The 20655-nt window shown below is 40.7% G+C and overlaps 1 protein-coding gene across 1 annotated transcript in view; it reads left to right on the top strand.

Moving 5' to 3' along the window:
- The window catches only part of Tnks (tankyrase), an 81598-nt gene that overhangs the window by 25695 nt on the left and 35248 nt on the right, over positions 1-20655 (top strand). The window contains exons 2-5 of the mRNA XM_068356849.1: positions 16054-16278; positions 19258-19353; positions 19713-19920; positions 20386-20530. Coding sequence (XP_068212950.1) covers positions 16054-16278; positions 19258-19353; positions 19713-19920; positions 20386-20530 — 674 coding nt within the window. The remainder of the gene's footprint in view (positions 1-16053; positions 16279-19257; positions 19354-19712; positions 19921-20385; positions 20531-20655) is intronic.

Genomic DNA, 20655 nt, shown 5'->3' with positions numbered 1-20655 from the left:
ATTCATATGCAAATAAAAACCCTCTTCCTTTAATAGGAGTAAGATTTCAGGGAAGCTGGAACTCTTCTGTTAGAATTATATTGATGTGTTGGTAGTTACTAGTGGGTGGCAAGGAAACCATTTCCCCTCTCCAACACACTTGAGTAGCCACTTTGATTTTAGATGCAGAGCATTAGGGACAATGAAGAAACCCTGGCGGCTTCTTTTTTTTTTTTTCCCCTGTTGAATGGATGTGTTTGCGATGGAGAATCCACACATAGGCATAAGGGGGCTTTCCTTGTAAACTTGGCTGCAATTTTGGTAGGTTTATTTGTGAACATGACTTGGATCTTCATTTTTCTTGCCCTTAGTGCAGGTGGCATGACTGTTAGCACTAATCCTTGTGAAATGAGTGCAGGTCATGGTCGCCTTTGCAGTTGTTGGAGCACGGCAGATTAGGAAGAAGAAGGCCCTAGGTATTCTTCAATTTCTTGGTCTTCCCCTAAACAGAAGTAGTCTTCTGGCTCTCTCAAAGTGCTTTGCCTTCTTGGGCGTTCTGTGGAGGTAAGTCCTCCGGAGGAAAACCGAAGGAAGGTTACTCTGATCTGCCCTTGAGTCACGTTTCAGGTTAGGCATTTTTATCATCTTCCCCATGGAAGGTGATATTCCTCACCCCTCCCTGCAAAGTGAGCCCACTGCAGTAGTAACTGACAACTATGTTTCCAGGGACCTGGAATTAACAACCTAGTGTCCTGCCTTAGACATCAATGGGATTCCATATACAGATAAGCTGCTGAAGGTATTATCTGATGTTAGGACCTCTTAGTCTTCTGCTGCTGTGCGATGCTCGTTTGGTGTCCCGCCTGCAGCACTAAATGTGTTGCCCGTTGACCAGTCTAGGGCTGTCAAAGGAGAAGATTTTTTATCCTTTCTGTGATGTTTTTGTTGCCAGCTGAGAAATCTTCGATGATGACATGGGGCAAGAAGAAATAACCTCGCCTACCTTTTCCTCAGAGCCGTGTTCCTTCGACCTCAAGCTCTGCTGTTGAGCCCTGGGATCCTTCCTGACCACCGAAGATGAAGAAGACCTTTGGGAGTAAGTCTTGCAAAAAATTCTTCTGAGGCCTCCCTTCTCACAAGTGTGATGGGTCATGCAGCAACTCTCCAACCTTTGGAAAGGTGAAGTAGGTTGAGGAGCTGTCACTTATGCTCCTGCAGAAGCTAAGTGTTGTCCTCTTCCTTCATCTGAAAGCGAGACACCCTGATCAGCTTAACACAGAGGATGAGAGACTACGGAGCCAGTGAGATCCACGCACAGGAACTCCTCTATTGCAAGATCACCTCTGTATGGACGATTCCCATGGAAACCTTCATCTCTTGCACATTTGACTTCAGGTGCATGATTCCCAGGGGAAAGTTCTTCACACATTTATCTCCACGTGCATGATCTTTATGCAAAGCTACATCTAAGGATCTCATTACTTCAAGTGCTCAAAGTCTTCACAGGTGAAGTCTCCACGTGCAAAACATCTATGAACAGTGTTTCGATCTGCTACATCTCCATGTTCCGGTGCTTCATAAGTATGGTCTCCACATTTGGGATCTGTGTGTACATTACCATTACGTATGCTCTCCACATGTTAGATCCCCGCATGCAATATCCATGCACAAAGCATTCGCATTTATGCACCACTTTACCTGTAGCTGGGTCTCCATACACTTGCTCACCTTCCTAGAAGACTTTATGATAATACTTGCCCAGTTTTATGTCCTCCCGTGCAGTCTTCATGAATTCACCCTCCATGCAATTGTTTAACACAGGAACATTCGTCAGGAAGGACTTCATGCGATAAGATTCGAGAGTTCCAGGAGAGACAGGGATCCAACCCCTTCAGACTAGATATCCAGGTAGTCTTCAGGTGAGAGAGAGGTACAAGCTTCCAGACCACGTTCTTCATCTTCCCATCACTAGATCTTCAGCTGGTAGTTTTCTGTACCCATCTTTTATAACTAAAAAGACGCCCTTCACCTTTGTATCCTAACCCTACAAGAGAGCAGGACATGCCTTTTTGTTCGTGTGAATGGTCAAGGAGGAAATCATTCCCTGTTCATGTAAGGCATCAACGGACCACCATAGAAACTCCTTGCCTTCGGTTGACAGCCCATGTAAGCACACACCTGTCCTCAGGTCCTTTCCGCAGGTACATTCAGTGGTACAATCTAGTTCCTTATCACCCGAGACACATGCAAGGGCAAAGGGCACCTCCCCGGCTGCAATGCAAGTAAACCCACTTTCTGTCATCTCTGCTTCAGCAGGGAAATCTAACCCATTTGTTGTATTCTCTTCAGCGGAGGAATTAAACCATATTGCTTTTTTCTCTGCTTCATAGTCTTGCTAACCAGGTTCAGTTCTGAACCCTCATGGGAGACACACAAAAGCACAAAAACTACCACTGGACTACGGCGAGATGTCCCCTCTCCTAAGAAAAGAGGAGACCAGACACACCAATGATCCTTAGGCACCTGGCTCTGGACCAGCACTGCTGAAGACAGTAAATCATGAGATTTTAACAACCTTGGAGAGGCAACTAGAGCACCAGTCAAGGGTGGAATGACCTCTACTGATTGTTGCTTCTCTGCTCTGCAGGGTTTGAGGCCTGACCTTAACCCTTTTACCCCCGGGGTATTTGGAAATTTTCCAACCCTTAACCCCCCAAGGGGTTATTTTTTTCCCAGCACATTTTGCAGTATATTTTTTTTAAATTGCTCTAACAGCCTTAATTTTTGTCATAGAGAGGTCAGGTTGGTCTCATTCTCTTGGAAAATACCTGAATTTTCTCAAAAAATTATAAAAAAATATGAAAAACTAATTTTTATAGCATTTTTTTGCAAGGACGTACCGGTACGTCCATGGGGGTAAAGGGATGGCTTCTATGAAACGTACCAGTACGTCCTTTGGGGGTAAAAGGGTTAACACGTTGACTGCGATGTGCTCCACATATGGTTCACAGAGGACTCACTGAATGAGCGATGTGTACCCTATGTGGTACACATGCTAAGAATTATATATTTTTTTCAAGTATCAAAATTTTATCAAAATGGGCATTTTTTTTACCAAAATATTATTGTAATATATTGGAAATTGATTAAAATAAACTAGAACATTAACTAAACACTTTATTTATTACTGAAAATAATCTTCACATGCTAGCAAAAGGAGCATATATTTTTTTTAATTCTTTCTTTCTTTCAGTAAAAAAAAATAGAAAACCTTATCATTAGATCAATAAAAATGCTATCCTTTTAACCCTAGATTATATTTATGTAAATTCGATAGAAAAATAAATCAGTTTGGTAAACATTTTACTTCTGAAAAAAATAAGTGTCCTTTTCTTGGTGAAAAAATATCAATGTATGATGAAGGAAATCATGTAGTATTTAGAGTACAAGTATAAAATTAAATTTTTTTTTCTGTTTTGCTTCTACATAAGAAAAACCAATAAAATACACAAATTTATATTCTTCAAACTGAATGTTTCAAGTTGAAACAACTGAGAAGGTTTACCCTCACAACTCTCACATTATGTGCTTACTCTTCGTACTTTCTTTTGAGCTACAGAACTTCCTTTATTTTGTGACAGTATCTCATAACAGGAACGACAAAGCCTTCTTGTCTTAGCTTTGGGGCCAGTAGCTTCAGTCAGGGAATGTTTTCTGTATGCATATGTACGCTTTTGCGTATATACAGTGTGTATATATATAATATAAAGGAATAAGTAGAAATGACAGAGAAGGTAATACTTACATACATACACATACATACATACATACAAACACACATTTATATATAGTATATAAATATATATATATATATATATATATATATATATATATATGTATGTATGTATGTATGTATGTATGTATGTATGTATGTATGTATATATATATATATATGCATACATACATACAGTAAATATACATACATACATATGGTACTAAAAGGAAGGCAAGAATTCAAGTATTCTCTGGGATGTTACTTTTTCATCATATTGGGACAATGGGTAATTTGTATATCAGTCTGTATATGCATGTATATATATATATATATATATATATATATATATATATATATATATATATATATATATATATATATATATATATATATATATATATATATATATGAACTACCCATTTTGTGTGTACAGTATGTGTCATTCCTTTTTCTGTTACTTCCTTTATCTAATTTTCTAATATTTTATATTATAATACATTCTCTTATACAGACATAAGGAAGAGTTCTTGTCCACATTTTATTCCTCTCTCGCAGAAGTGTGAATATATGTATGTATATACGTGGATAGACAGGTACAAAAAGATGGGCTACCATATACAGATGGACAGATATATATGAATAACTGAAGACCTAAATAATTTACTTGTATGTAAATACTTTTATCTATGCAAAATATAAATTTATATTGCCAAAAATACAGACTGTATATATGTTTCCTAATGTGTGTGTCTGTAAATTGTATGTCCATCTTATATGTATTATATTCAAGTGTATGTTTATACAGTGATACCTCGGTAGTCGAACGACTCTATACTCGAACAATTCGGAGTTCGACCAAAATTTTCGAGAAATTTTTGCTGCGGTGCTCGACCAAAAATTCGGTACTCGACCAGCCGAACACGTGACGACCGCATGGGCTTTGTGATGATCGCGCCATCTCGGCCACTCTCGCTTGTTCGGGAAGCATCAGTTCTCTCGAGAGCGTCACTCAGACAACGCGCGATCAGCATTCGTTGTGATTTAGTGATTTTCAGTGCTTTTAATTGCTTTTTTAGCTTTCATAATGAGTCCCAAGAAAGTAATGAGTGTTAAGGGGAAGGAGAAGAGGAAAACAGTGCGAACAACGATCGAGTTGAAGAAGGAAATTATAGCGAAATATGAGAATGGTGTACGAGTGTCCGATTTAGCGGTAGAATACGGAATGGCGAAGTCGACCATTTCTACGTTTTTAAAGCATAAAGAAATGATTAAGAAGGCGAATGTTGCAACGGGAGTTACGGCGGTAACTAAGCAAAGGCCACAAGTGATTGAGGAGATGGAAAAGTTGCTTTTAATATTTATTAAAGAAAAACAGTTGGCCGGGGAAAGTGTTAGTGAAGCGTTCATTTGTGAAAAAGCGTTGCATATCTATGAAGAATTAGTGAAGAAAAGTCCGAGTACCAGTGAAAGTGATTCATTTACATTTAAAGCGAGCAGGGGTTGGTTTGAAAAGTTTCGTAATAGAACAGGTATTCATCGTGTTACTAGGCATGGGGAGGCAGCTAGTTCGGATCAAATTGCAGCCGATAAATACGTGGGGGAATTCGATCGGTACATAAATGAACAAAATTTGATCGCACAACAAGTCTTTAATTGTGATGAGACTGGGTTATTTTGGAAGAAAATGCCAGCCAATACGTACATTACCAAGGACGAGACGAAGATGCCAGGTCACAAGCCAATGAAAGATAGGCTAACATTGTTGCTGTGTGCAAATGCAAGTGGCGATTGCAAGATCAAACCCTTGTTAGTGTACCACTCGGACAACCCCCGGGTGTTCAAACGAAATAATATTTGTAAAAGTGCACTACCAGTTATGTGGCGCTCGAACACTAAATCTTGGGTCACAAGACAATTCTTTACTGAGTGGATAAACGAAGTGTTTGCCCCCCAGGTTAAGGCTTACCTCATTGAAAAGAGCTTGCCAATGAAATGTCTTCTGGTTATGGACAATGCTCCTGCACATCCTCCAGGTCTCGAGGATGACTTGAAAGAAGAATACAGCTTTATCAAAATCAAATTCTTGCCCCCCAATACTACTCCCATACTCCAGCCCATGGACCAACAGGTCATTTCAAACTTCAAAAAACTCTATACCAAGGCCCTTTTCAGAAAGTGTTTTGAAGTGACCAGTGACACGAAGTTGACCCTAAAGGAATTCTGGAAGGAACACTTCAGCATCCTCAACTCTGTTAACATGATTGACCAAGCTTGGCGAGGTGTGACCTATAGGACATTGAACTCTGCCTGGCGTAAGCTGTGGCCATCATGTGTCACAGAGAGGGAGTTTGAAGGTTTCCAACCAGAGGCGGGTCCAAGCACTGCTACCCCTGTAATTTCTGATGACACTGATGTCGTTGAGGAAATTGTTGTCATGGGCAGGAGTTTGGGGCTTGAGGTCGACAAGGATGATATTGATGAGCTTGTAGAAAGCCATTCTACCGAGTTGACTGTGGAGGAATTGTTGCACCTGCAACAACAACAGCAGCAGGATCTGATTGTGGAGCAGGAATCTTCAGAAGAGGATGAGGTAAGGGAGGATGTTCCAAGTTCTCTCATCAATGAAATTTGTTCCAAGTGGGCAGATGTGCAGGCTTTTGCTGAAAAATACCACCCAGAAATTGCAGTAGCAAACCGGGCAGTGCATATGTTTAATGATAGTGTCATGTATCATTTTCGAAGAATACTGCAGAGGAGGAAGAAACAATTAACAATAGACCAGTTTTTCACAAAAGAAAAGAAAGCTGCTACATCAAAGCCTGTTTCTCCTCCAAAGAAGAGACAAAGAAGAGAAGAAACCCCTGAAATAGATCTGCCCACCCTTTCATTGGAGAGAGAAACAACTCCTGAAGGAGAACTACCCCGCCACATCATGGAAGGGGACTCTCCTTCCAAGCAGTAACCTCCCCCTTCCATCCTCTCCACATCCATCCCTGTATGCCATCGAACCGCTGCTCAAAGGTATGTTCACTACAGTACAGAAAATGGTTTAAAATTGTTTTATTTTAGTACAGTAAATGGTTTAAAATTGTTTTATAGGATTTTCTGACCAATTTCATACACATTTAGATAATTATTGTTGTTTAGGTACACGTTTTATTAATATTTTGGGCCTGTTCGAGTGCTTGGGAACGGAATAGAATATATACCATTATTTCTTATGGGGAAAAAAAATTCGGTACTCGAACAAATCGGAGGTCGAACACGGATCTCGAACGGATTATGGTCGAGTACCGAGGTATCACTGTATATATATTCCTATATACACACGTGTGTACTACAAATTTTATGTGCATATATGAAAACATACAAAGGTGTTATATATGTGTGTGTCACACTGAGTATGAGCCATGTTTGGTACATGTTGCATACGGTAATTCCCTAGATCAGTCTGAGCGATATGCACCATAACTGAACATCCAAAGTGTGACCATATTCGGCACACAACGCCAGCAGAATTATCTCTAATCGTTCTGGGCGACTTGAGCCATATATGACCACATCTATTATGTCCATATTAGGTACACAACGCCTGTAATGAAGACTTTTATTATGTCAGGCGAAGTGTACCACATAAAGTCACGCTTTTTACACTGGCTGAGCACTCGGCTTACCTTACGGATACACCATAACAATTCTCACGTCAATAGCTAGCTGGTTACTGATTTTAATTGGGGTTAAAGATAACGCCCATTGGGCCGTTTCACACCATTGCCAATCGCAGTCAACGTGTTAAATGGCCATGGTCAGAGTTTGCTCAAAGGGCTCTGGTTAGTGTAGATTCTGAGATTTTTGGTCAGGAACTTTATACGCATTAGTTACTCAAACTCTTGCCTCCTGCACGATCCTGTCAAGGATTCTATTCCCAAAGATACCAACCCTTCTCCATTTCTAGTAGATGCTGCCCTTGCAACCCTAACTCCAGGAACTTCAATCGAGAGACATGGAATAGAGGGAACCGTTTTTTCCCTGTACGAGTCTGCTACTCTCGAAGCCACCTTCATGGCTAGTCTCCAGGCAACCTGTCTAAACCAATAGTGAAGGTCTGCTTCGTACAGCTCAAGACTTGGCAAACTCTGAGAATAAGTACCGTCACCTTGTCAGTATAACCGTCAACTAACCAGTGGGCTTACTGGAAATTCTAAAGGAGGGACTGTACTATAGTTTCAAAGCTTGCAAAGCAGATTGGTCAATAGGATGCCCTAGCGTTTAGGAGCTTGTTAGTATTACAGAACCCATCCCTTGTGAAGTGGAGGAAGGCAAGTTAAAGGGCTCTGGCACTTGGTGGAATCAGCCAGAACGTCAACGATGACCCCTCTAAAGTTGGTATTTGAAGAAGTCATGAAATACATCAATTGCCAAGCCCGTACCTCCATCCTCTTTTGCCTCTTGCAGAGGTGTGGATTCTGTCCCACCCTTTCGTGTCTGCTCTGCCCAGTCCAGGAGAGGTAGGAGACTGTAGGATCAGTAGTGCCCCCCTGGTACTGCCATGAGTTTAGGAATGTCTATCAAACCATTGGGTAATGTCACCAGTACGTAGTCATAGACTGGAGGGTAGAAGTTGTTCAGAACAGATACTGCCTCCCAGTCATTGGCTTTCATTTTTCTCTCGCTTAGACTCCGATGACATTCTCGTCTTATCACCCATCTTCTGACAAGGCCCTTCTCATTCGGACATAGGTAAAGAAAGGACTGGAGAAGGATATTGTAGATCATACGGGAGGGATCTCTATGCTTTTGCTGTCATCTAATCCTTGTAGAGAAGTCAACTGGGTATTGGAGACTGGTCATTGATCTCTCCCCCTTAGACAAGTTGATCCTTCAAACTCCTTTCAAATTGGAGACGGCGAGCACTGTGCGAGTTGCCATCAGGAGGAATGACTAAATGTTTTGTGTGGATCTGACAGATGTCTGCTGTACTTTTAGATTCAAAGCCATCGATCCTACAGGAAATAACTTTGCTTCATCCTTAATGGAAGGTTTAACCATTCAAAGATATTCTTTGGACTGGCTACTGTTCATTTGAGTGTTGACACATTTTTCGGCTTGAGCTCACGCCAATGGCATTCATTTATTACGTTACCTAGATGACTGGCTGATCCCGTTCTCACGGGTCCAGTTGCTTCAGCTCCGAGACAGACTTCTTGCATTTTTTCGCGATTTAAAGATTGTGGTAAAGATAGAGAAGTCCAGTTCATGCCCAAGCAGAGGATGGTGTACCTGGAAATGCTGTTAGACAGAGCAGTAGCAAGAAGCTTTCCATCAGACATTTGTGTTAGATGTTCTGAAGGAGTGCTAGATGGACCACAATATGGCGAGGGATTTCAAAACTTTAGTCATTTGAGTTACACTTCCCGCCTCAATTACCCCGCAAGTGCTAGGTGACCATTAAAGTGGCTACTCAGTGTGGTGGCTAAAGGGCAGAGCTTCCTTGCCATCCGCTAATAATTACTGACACCTTTTTATAAATCTTAACAGCACCCTTCCAGCTATGTTGAAAACATATTCCTATCAATATACTCTGGGCTTGAATAGTTGGGAAAAATACAAATTACTTAAAAAAAAAAAATATTTTTTCAATATTTAACTTAGCCGGTGATTATATAGCTGCAACTCTGTTGCTCGACAGACAACTCTACGGAAAAACTCGCCAGCGATCGCTACACAGGTTGCGGGTGTGCCCAACAGCGCCATCTGTCGACCAGATACCCAGCTCTCAATGTAAACAAAGACTCAATTTTCTCTCTGTCGAGGTGTCGACAAGACGTACTTTACTCGCTGTTGCTAAACTGGAGTTTTTCACATCTATTTGGTGAAGTACTATATTCTAGTTTTGAGCTTTCGCTATGCAGGTGTTTTATCTTCATCTTAAATCTTGAACTCGTTTTGGATAGATTTAATTATGGTGACAAAGAGAGTATGGACTTTCTTTCACTTTTAAATGGCCGACCCTTCCCTTAGACGGAAGTGTGTTTAGGCTTTTAGTAATTATCTTATCACGTTATAGATTTTCCTCTATATATTTTATATCTCTCCGCCTTTATTAGGCCTCTTCGATTAACTTTCCATTTATTATAAACATATAAAAATAAATTTTAATGTTTTGTTTATATGCGACCTTTCCTGAGAGTAGGCGGTCCTAACTTGGAAACCGAAGTTAATCAACGTTGAGCCCTTTATATCGTAATTAGCTTTTAAAGAGCTAAGGATTTAAAACTTTTTAAATGTAATATTTTATGATAGAATTTCTTTGATAGTCTTCGTACTGTTTTCAAAGATGAACTAACGTTTAGTTTATTTATGCTACGCAGTTGTTGACGTTCACTCTTTGCAGTAAGAGTAAGTCGATTCTGACGTTTTGTTCATTCTTTCTTAGCTTAAATGTTTTAAATTCTATTTTAAAGGAACTTTTTATTTGAAAAACCTTTGTTTTTTCCTTTAGTCAAATAACATGTTTTTTTGACGAAATATAATTGGGCTCTTCTCTTAGGTGCGAAATCAAGAGAGAAAGAGAGAGAGAGAGATAGAGACGGAGGGAGAGAGAGGAGAGAAAACGTTCCGTTCAAGCGGGTAACGTTGTTCTCGAGTTACTCTCGTCCCTAGTCGCTGTACGGGGAGGAAGGATAAAACGTTTTTAGTTTTTTATTCTCGTCCCCAGGCTATGTGCGGTGAGAGATTGAAAACGTTGTTATATGAACTAGTGTTTAGTCTCTTTCCCAGCCACTGATTTTTTTATCTTAAAATATGTTTTCTGTTTTTTGCTGGTATTAATGAGCTTGCATTATACGACTGATTTCGCAATTACTACCTTTTAATGAAGGGTAGAATTGCGTGTTTCAGGTAGAAATCAGTAAAAGTTTCGATTTCAGTGAAATAAGTGCAAAACAGAAAATCGAAGTGATAAAGTGATATGCGCAAAGTGTTACAGTGTTGCGTCCGAGGGTTCGTCTGTTCGTGCCTGTCGTTCACCTAGTCCGGGACCTCTTGTTTGCTCCCAAGCCCAGGGGAGAAGTAATGTCAAACGACTTATGGGTTCGAGAGGCCTTGATCAACGAACAGACGTTTTCCCTCTATGGTATCGGGTGTATCTTACCAAGATCTCCCCTACCATAAGACGAGAGAGACGTTGTTTCTCCTCGTCATCCGAAGGCTTTTCGCATTAGAAACCTGTCACAAGGTTTCGAAGCCCTTAAGCGAAAGTCAGTCCTTTCAGGACAGGTCCAGCGTCCTGGTTACAACCATTAGGACAGCTCTGACCCTATGCAGTCATCGGATAACTGCTCGCCGCCTAACAAAAGCGTAACACAGACTCCGAGAGTCTTTTTTTTGTTGGCAAAGTGATGCGGTCACAGACGTTACCCTCGTCTCTTACCACAACCATTTCCGTTGATCCTTAATAGGTTGTATGGCAAGACATGCAGTATATGCTTGCCTCCCTTATGGAAGACTATTCTGCCGATTAGTCCGTTGAGTCTAGCTGTTTATCTCATCGATATCCTGGCTTTCAGCCAACCTAACGTTCCTTTGTGCTTACTGTTGACGTTGGCGTAGCTTAGTCACGTCAGTCAGGTTGTTTAGAACCACACTCGATGCGGTCTCGTGTGGTTTTTCAGCCGCATTTGGACGTTAGGCCACTTGCTGATGCTCCTGTTGACGTTCAAGACGTTCACTAACAATCGGAGTTGACTTGTTTTGACGCTGTGCGTCAACCTCCGCATTCTAGAGTTGTTTTGACTGCTCAGTCTAGGCAGTCAAAGCAGTCTCGAGTGGACGCTGTGCGTCCTCACGCACCTGTTGTGGTTGACAGTTCAGTTGTTGACAGTTCACAGACTGTCAAGCAGTTACATGACGTTGCGTTCTGCTCCGCTACTAATGCACCAGTGAGTGTGGACTCTGCTTGTAAAGCATTGCCACCACGGTAGGTCTCTCCCTTGCTTGAGACTCAGCTTTTATCGGACAAGGTTCCTGTAGATGAGGAAGTTGCTGTTCCCCCTCCTACTGATATTCCCTTGAGGACTCTGTCAGATGGAGAGGAGCCTAAAGCTGCTTAGCCCCCTATGGACTTTAATTAAATCATGATGATTTTTTTTAAGGATCTTTGTCCGGATCTTTTTGTAACTGCTGCTCCTCGTTCGCCTAGACGTCAGAGCTTACACTAGGCCTAGATACTTCGAAGCCGTTGTTTTTAAGTTAGTGTTCTCTCGCTCTCCTAGAGAGCTTTACGTTGGCTAGGCGACTGGTTTTTCACCAGGAGGAGTTTGGGGGATACAGCCTTTGCTTTCCCTTCTTTTAAACTGGTTTATAGAGCGAGAGTCTGATATGACACGAGAGAAGTTCTCGGCTTGGGAGTTCATGCCTCTACCCAGATAGACTTCTCAATTCTCGTAGACTCTCCCTGGCGCCTGGCCAGGAGACGCTCCAAGTTTTTTACAGGTCAACTTCACAGCTGTTTTCGAGCCTTTGAAGTTTTGCTGTACAATTATGTCATGCATAACAAGGCTTTCAGGGATGGTAAGCGGTACCGCCTCAGTCGCTAACCCCGTCTGTTGCCGCACCTGCTCCCGTAGACCCTAAATGGGCTTTGCTGCAAGACATGCAGTCCAAGCTTGCGTCCTTGATAGAGGACTTTAATGCGGAGAAGGTTGCTACCGAACCTTCTGGCCAACAACCTTCCAACCGGTCGGTTGTGCGCCCTGTTGACGCTGAGGTAACCTACTCGCGTCTGCCAGTTGAGGTGGTTCCTCCACCGATGCGACCCAGTGTGGGTTGCCAGCCACACGTTGACGTTAAGCGACGCTCGGAGGTGGTTGTTGACGTTCAGGACGTTCAGCAACCAGCAGAGGTGACTTGTTTTGACGCAGTGCGTCAACCTCAGCAACCCGGTAGGGTGTTGACTGCACAACCCAGACGGTCTAGACAGTCTCGGGTTGACGCTGTGCTTCCTCGCGCACCCATGGTTGTTGACAGTACACAGACTGTGCAGCAGTTCCATGATGTTGCGTCCGGCTCCGTCACGCATGCACCAGTGCGACCGGACTCGGTGAGCCAGACGTTGCCCACTCCGTTGCCGTTTCCTCATCAGTTTTCGGATGAGGAACCCTCTGATGAGGACGTTGCTGAACAACAAGACGATCAGCCCCCAGAATAGATCAAGCCCTGCTATCCATCCAGAAGATGCTGAAGAAGGAACGCTGCTCAGTCAGGCTGTGGATGAGTCTGGTAGGGACGCTGTCATCCGTGGAACAATTTGTGTCACTAGGAAGACTACACCTCCGTCCTCTTCAATACCATCTAGCTTTTCACTGGAAAAAGGACAAGACGCTAGAAGCGGTCTCGATCCCGGTTTCCGAAAAGATAAAGTCTTGTCTGACTTGGTGGAAGGACAATATCAACCTGAGAGAGGGTCTTCCCCTGGCTGTTCAGACTCCCAACCACGTTCTCTTCTCGGACGCATCGGACGTAGGCTGGGGCGCGACACTAGACGGTCGGGAATGCTCAGGACTGTGGAACTCGAGTCAGAGGAGCATGCATATCAACTGCAAGGAGCTGTTGGCAGTACATCTGGCCTTGAAAAGCTTCAAGTCTCTCCTTCGAGGCAAAGTGGTGGAAGTTAACTCGGACATCACCACGGCCTTGGCGTACATCTCCAAACAAGGAGGTACCCACTCACTGACGTTGTACGAGATCGCAAGGGACCTGCTCATCTGGTCAAACGGTCAAGACATCTCCCTAGTAACGAGGTTCATCCAAGGCGACTTGAATGTCATAGCAGATTGTCTCAGTCGGAAAGGGCAAGTAATTCCAACCGAATGGACCCTCCACAAGGATGTGTGCAAGAGACTTTGGGCCACTTGGGGTAAAACCATCCATAGATCTCTTTGCAACCTCGCTGACCAAGAGGCTTCCAATCTATTACTCTCCAGTCCCGGACCCAGCAGCAATACATATAGATGCTTTCCTCCTAGATTGGTCACATCTGGATCTCTACGCATTCCCACCGTTCAAGATTGTCAACAAGGTACTGCAGAAGTTCGCCTCTCACGAAGGGACAAGGTTGACGTTAGTTGCTTCCCTCTGGCCCGCGAGAGAATGGTTCACCGAGATACTTCGATGGTTAGTAGACGTTCCCAGTAGTCTTCCTCTAAGGGTAGACCTTCTACGTCAGCCACACGTAAAGAAGGTACTCCAAAGCCTCCACGCTCTTCGTCTGACTGCCTTCAGACTATCGAAAGACTCTCGAGAGCTAGAGGCTTTTCGAAGGAAGCAGCCAGTGCGATTGCTAGAGCAAGGAGAGCGTCTTCCATTAGAGTCTACCAATCGAAGTGGGAAGTCTTCCGAGACTGGTGCAAGTCAGTTTCTGTATCCTCGACCAGTACCTCTGTAGCTCAAATAGCTGTTTTTCTCTTATACCTGAGAAAAGGACGATCCCTTTCAGCTCCCACTATCAAGGGCTACAGAAGCATGTTGGCATCGGTCTTCCGGCATAGAGGCTTAGATCTTTCCAAACATAAAGATCTGCAAGACCTCCTTAAGTCTTTTTAGACCACCAAGGAGCGTCGTTTGGCTACCCCTGGATGGAATTTAGACGTGGTACTAAGATTCTTCATGTCAGACAGGTTGGAGCCGTTACAATCAGCCTCCCTGAAAGATCTCACTCTTAAGACACTTTTCCTGGTATGCTTAGCCTCGGCTAAAAGAGTCAGTGAGATTCATGCCTTCAGCAAGAACATCGGATTTTCGTCAGAAAAAGCCACTTGTTCGCTACAACTTGGTTTTCTAGCCAAAAATGAGCTGCCTTCTCGGCCTTGGCCTAAATCTTTCGATATCCCCAGCTTATCGGAGATCGTAGGCAATGAACTAGAAAGAGTCTTATGCCCTGTTAGAGCTCTTAAGTTCTATTTAAAGCGTACTAAACCTTTACAAGGCCAATCTGAAGCTTTATGGTGTTCAGTTAAGAAACCATCCTTGCCTATGTCAAAGAATGCTTGGTCAGACTTTATCAGATTGTTAATACGAGAAGCTCATTCACATCTGAGTGAGGAAGACCGAACTTTGCTTAAGGTGAAGACGCACGAAGTTAGAGCTGTAACAACTTCCGTGGCCTTTAAGCAAAATACATCTCTGCAAAGTATAATGGACGCAACCTATTGGAGAAGCAAGTCAGTGTTTGCGTCATTTTACTTGAAAGATGTCCAGTCTCTTTACAAGAACTGCTACACACTGGGACCATTCGTAGCAGCGAGTGCAGTAGTGGGTGAGGGCTCAACCACTACAATTCCTTAATTCCTTATCCTTTTAATCTGTCTCTTGAAATGTTGTTTTTTTATGGGTTGTCCGGAAGGCTAAGAAGCCTTTCGCATCCTGGTTGATTTGGCGGGATGAGGTCCTGTTGTATGGGTTGCAACCCTTGATACTTCAGATCCTAGAGGTCGATCAGCATCCTAAGAGGATCGCGAGGCTCCGTAAGGAAGACGTACTTAAAAGGCAGAGTAATTGTTCAAGTCGACTTCCTTACCAGGTACCTATTTATTTTGTTTTTGTTATTTTGATAACTTCTAAAATGAAATAAAAAACTCTTAGCTCATAAAAGTGTAAACATATATTACGGGTCTCTACCCACCATCCTGGGTGTGAATCAGCTATATAATCACCGGCTAAGTTAGATATTGAAAAATGTTATTTTGATTATAAAATAAATTTTTTAATATACTTACCCGGTGATTATAAATTAAATGACCCTCCCTTCCTCCCCAATAGAGACGCAGTGGGACGAGGAGAAAATTGAGTCTTTGTTTACATTGAGAGCTGGGTATCTGGTCGACAGATGGCGCTGTTGGGCACACCCGCAACCTGTGTAGCGATCGCTGGCGAGTTTTTCCGTAGAGTTGTCTGTCGAGCAACAGAGTTGCAGCTATATAATCACCGGGTAAGTATATTCAAAAATTTATTTTATAATCAAAATAACATTTTAGGATTGATAAGGATTTATTACATAATGAACCTAAGTAAATATGGTTAGATATGTTGTATGTTGGCCCCAGTGACACTTATTGTAGCGAGACTTATGGTAATAATGTGACAATTGGAACTTTCTAAGAAACTATAGTTCATGTACCTCTACATCTAAAACATATTGAGGGACTAAGTATAAGATTGAAAATATATTATAAAAATATTGTAGAATTTTTTTTCAATTAAACTTTAGGCTTTTTCTGTTTTAAATGCTGCTTTTGTTTCAGGCTTTGGTAGACGTGATGTTGTAGAGCACCTTTTGAACTTGGGAGCTGCTGTAGGAGCGAGAGACGACGGTGGTTTGATTCCTTTACATAACGCATGTTCCTTTGGTCATGCAGAAGTAGTTTCTCTTCTCCTCAAGCATGGGGCAGATCCCAATGCTCGAGATAACTGGAACTACACACCTCTTCATGAAGCTGCATCAAAGTCTAAGTTTGATGTTTGTATAGGTAGGTAATGAATACTTTGTGTAATGCAACTTTTAATTCGTAGGATTAAATGGAGAGCTTTTCATCATCTTCTCCTCCCACGCCCATTGACGCAAAGAGCCTCGGTTAGATTTCGCCAGTCATCTCTATCTTGAGCTTTTAAGTGAATACTTCTCCATTTATCATCTACTTCACGCTTCATAGTCCTCAGCCACGTAGGCCTGGATCTTCCAACTCTTCTAGTGCCGTGTGGAGCCCAGCTGAACGTTTGATGAACTAATCTCTCTTGGGAAGTGCAAAGAGCATGTCCAAACTATTTCCCTCTAACCATCATCATGATCTCGTCCACATATGGCGCTTAAGTAATCTCATATAGTTTTATTTTTAATCCCGGCATCCCATTTAACTCCCAATATCCTTCTGAGGTCTTTGTTCTCAAAGTTACCAAATCTAATGGAGATTTTCATTGTCACACCATGACTCTTGTCCATACAGTAATACCGATCTCACTAAACTGATATATAGTCTGAATTTTATGCGTAATTTCAGGCAATTTGATTTCCAAATTTTACTTAACCTACCCATTGTCTGAATTGCTTTTTTCAATCTCTCGCTAAACTCTTAATTCTAAAGACCCTGTATTGGAGTTTGTAATTCCAAAATACTTGAATTGTTCTACCTTGTTAATCCTTTCTCTTTCTAATGATATTTCATCTTCCATTGCATATTCTGTTTTCATCTGTCTGTCCTTTATTTATCTTGAGCCCAATCTTGTGTGATATTTTGTGCATTCTGGTAAGCAAGCATTGCAAATCATGCTAAGGACAGCATCATCAGCATACTCTAGGTCTGCTGATTTCCTATCAACAATCCAGTCCAATCCTTCTCCACCATGTCTGACTGTTCTATTCATTACAAAATCCATGAAGAGGATAAACAGCATAGGTGACAACACATTTCCTTGGCGTACTCTGCTGTTCACTGGTAATTAATTTGATAGGACTCCATTAACATTAACTTTGCCCTTACCATGCTCATGAAAAGACTTTAGAAACTGCAAATTTTGTAAATTTTCTAAAATGAAACTTCATTGAGAAAAACAAAATTAATTTGTAAATTATTCCTCCTTAAGAATCTATCTCACCTGTATGAGAGATTGAAAAATAGTTTCATATAATCTTTGTAGGTTTTAAAAACTTCAAAAATTGTGGGAAATTTGTGCTAATAATTTATGAACACATTTGACAGCCATATGTTAATAACTTTGGAGGTAGCCTGAAATAAGACACTGTAAAAGGTACGAGTTGCAAATTAAATTAATGGCCATCCCATGAAACTTAATGTCTGTATTGCAAGAATTGCAAATGTATTGAAAATGCACAAAATTAAGTTGTCCACTGCATCCAAGTTTTATCAACTTTGAAAACTGAGTTTTTAAAAATACAGTGGTACCTTAGTATATGAGTGTAGTCTGTACCAATAGCAAGCTTGTAAACCAAAGTGCTTTTAGAGTGAAAAAACTTTTCCCATAAGAAATAAAGGGAAATCGCCCGATGCATTCCACACGTCCAATAATACACATGATCACTCATTTTCAAAGATTAGTAATGTTATATAAAGAGCAAACTGTAACCTAAATAAAAGTAATTGATTCAATAATTCACTCTAAAGAATAGTAATATTGACAAAAACTATTTACCTTGAGGAGAGTCCAGGATGGAATATTGGAGATGAGAGGAGTAGGGGTTTACTGCTTAGGAGAATCTCCCTCCATAAGAACTTTTGGTAAAATATCAGTTCTCCTCTCTTGAACTGCACCAATTAATTTATGCTTTCTGGACACTTATTTGTCTTATTTTGCCCTTGTGTTCAGTTTTGACAAAGGACCTGTCTAGAGTCGACTGTTTTGTCCATTCTTTAAAATTTCTTGTTCGTGTGACGTTGCATTGTCGATATTATTAAGTAGATTCATTACTTGCCATGCCCAAACCGTATCTTTTATAAAAGTATGCAGGCCTTCCCACATTCTCTTAAAATTGCCCTTTATTCAGCTCCAAAACTATTGCTTTTCAAAAAGGTTTTTCAGTAGTAACTGGTCCCACCTTCTAACATCTGTTCATCAATCCAGATAAACAAATAACTTTCAATTTAAGATCATATTGCCATTAATCTGTTAATGTTGTCATATTTTATAAATGTAATTAATGACTAATAAGTGTAAAATCATAGATAAGTAAATATTTCATATAAAGACAAACAAGATTGTGGAAGTAGTAAGTCTTTGTGAAAGGAAATTAACTGGAAAATACAATATTATTGGATGATTTAACTGGAAATATATCAGCTACTATCTTAGAATGGTTTACTGCAAAGTGTGCCCTTATGAACTTCATGATTTAATTCTTCCTGAAGGTTCATCTACTTTATGAAGTGAGAACACGTACTAGACTTGTCTTGCTATCTAACAGTTATTAATGGAATTTGGAGGAATGTATATAGATTAGTGGTGCTTTTTTTAGTTTTATAACAGGTATGATCTTCCTAATCGGGTAGTTGAATCAGTAGACCTTCAAAAGTTCAAAGTTGGAGCAAACGCTTTTTTGTTGACTAGGCGGACATGAGTCTTTTTATAGTTTATATATGACATATTTGTTTTTGATGTTGTTAATAGTTTATATATATTATGACATATCTGTTTTGACGTTGTTACTTTTTTTAGAATGATTTATTGTTAATTTGTTCTCCATTTATTTATTTCCTTATTACCTTTCCTCACTGGGCTATTTTTCCCTGTTGGAGACCCTGGGCTAGTAGCATCTTGCTTTTCCAACTAGGGTTGTAGCTTGGATAGTAATGATAATAATAGTAATAATAATAGGAAACCTTTGAGGTCTATGATAGTTCTTATTCATAATTTGATACATGCTGTAGTATTTCACTTTAGATTATATATTGAAGCATACTTTTAATATACTGTATTAATATCGTGTGTTACTTCAGTGCTTCTGCAAAACGGAGCGGATCCTAGCATCCGCAACACAGACGGCAAGACGGCGTTAGATCTGGCAGATACATATGCTCGTTCTGTGCTTACAGGTAAGTCGCTCATAAGTATTTTTGTACATCTACAGAAAATGGTATCGAGTCTTGGAATGTATTGAAGGTTATTATATATTTATTTACTTTTTAATTGATTCCTAGTCAATCTGAGTCCACAGTATGACCTAATTTTTTCCCTTTTTTGGCTTTATATCACCATGTTTGTAAAGTGCTAAAATTTAGGCTGTTTAGATAGCTGTGTATACGTGTATAGTTGTTGTGAGGATGTCTTTGATTCTTGATTACATGCAATATTGCTGCTCATAGTAATATTACCTTAGATATGTACAGTATTTAACTTTATAGTTAATTACTTTTTGGAGTAATTACATAAGCTTGATGGTGTCGCTTTATAGGCGAGTATAAAAAAGAAGAACTCTTGGAGGCTGCTCGTGCAGGAAACGAAGACCGCCTTTTGACGCTGCTAACCCCACTCAACGTTAATTGCCACGCCTCTGATGGTCGCAAATCGACTCCATTACATTTAGCAGCAGGTTACAATCGAACAGAAATAGTCACGATACTGCTCCAGCACGGAGCAGATGTCCATGCGAAGGACAAAGGGTAAGTTTAATATTTACTACAACATTTTGTATGTCTACATTAGTTTTACTGTATGTTCATCAATTTAATAATAAAATGCTATGTGTATCTGTTTACCATAAAATTATATGTAATTTGGAGCTGGGATGAATTTTTAAGTCTTTGATTCAATAGAAAATCTTTGGTGTGGTAGCTGATGAATTGCAAATACTATTGGTCTTTGCTTGGAAGTATTGTGAATATAGGAAGCTTACAAATATAAGAAGAAATGAAGACTATGTTTGGATTTATGTGATAAGATGTAATCCAAAAAGGACAAGTGTACTGTACATTCTGCTTCTAATACTGTAATTCTTAACCTCTGCAGTCATGTAATTGGATAAAGTGTTTGCTAGTTTACTTTATCTTGGAAATCTGTAAAACAACATATGTTCACTTCTTTTCTGAAATTTAACCAACATCGATAAGTTTTTCTTACATCAACAGTGGTCTGGTTCCCCTGCACAACGCATGTTCCTATGGCCATTTTGAGGTCACAGAGCTCCTTATAAAGCATGGAGCAAATGTCAATGCCATGGATCTCTGGCAGTTTACCCCACTACATGAGGCAGCTTCAAAGTCTCGAGTTGAGGTTGGTTTTTATTCAACATTGTAATATTTTAAGACATATTGTGCTCAGAATAGTGTTCAAACTGTTCATTTTCACCTTATTGCATAAAGAATTTGGCACTCAAAGCTTCCGGCTATATTTGAAAA

Source organism: Palaemon carinicauda, chromosome 33 (genome assembly GCF_036898095.1).
Source record: "Palaemon carinicauda isolate YSFRI2023 chromosome 33, ASM3689809v2, whole genome shotgun sequence".
In the NCBI taxonomy this organism is placed as follows: Eukaryota; Metazoa; Arthropoda; class Malacostraca; order Decapoda; family Palaemonidae; genus Palaemon; species Palaemon carinicauda.
The sequence above is the reverse complement of the archived record's forward strand: the minus strand, read 5'-3'. Positions and strand labels throughout refer to the sequence as shown.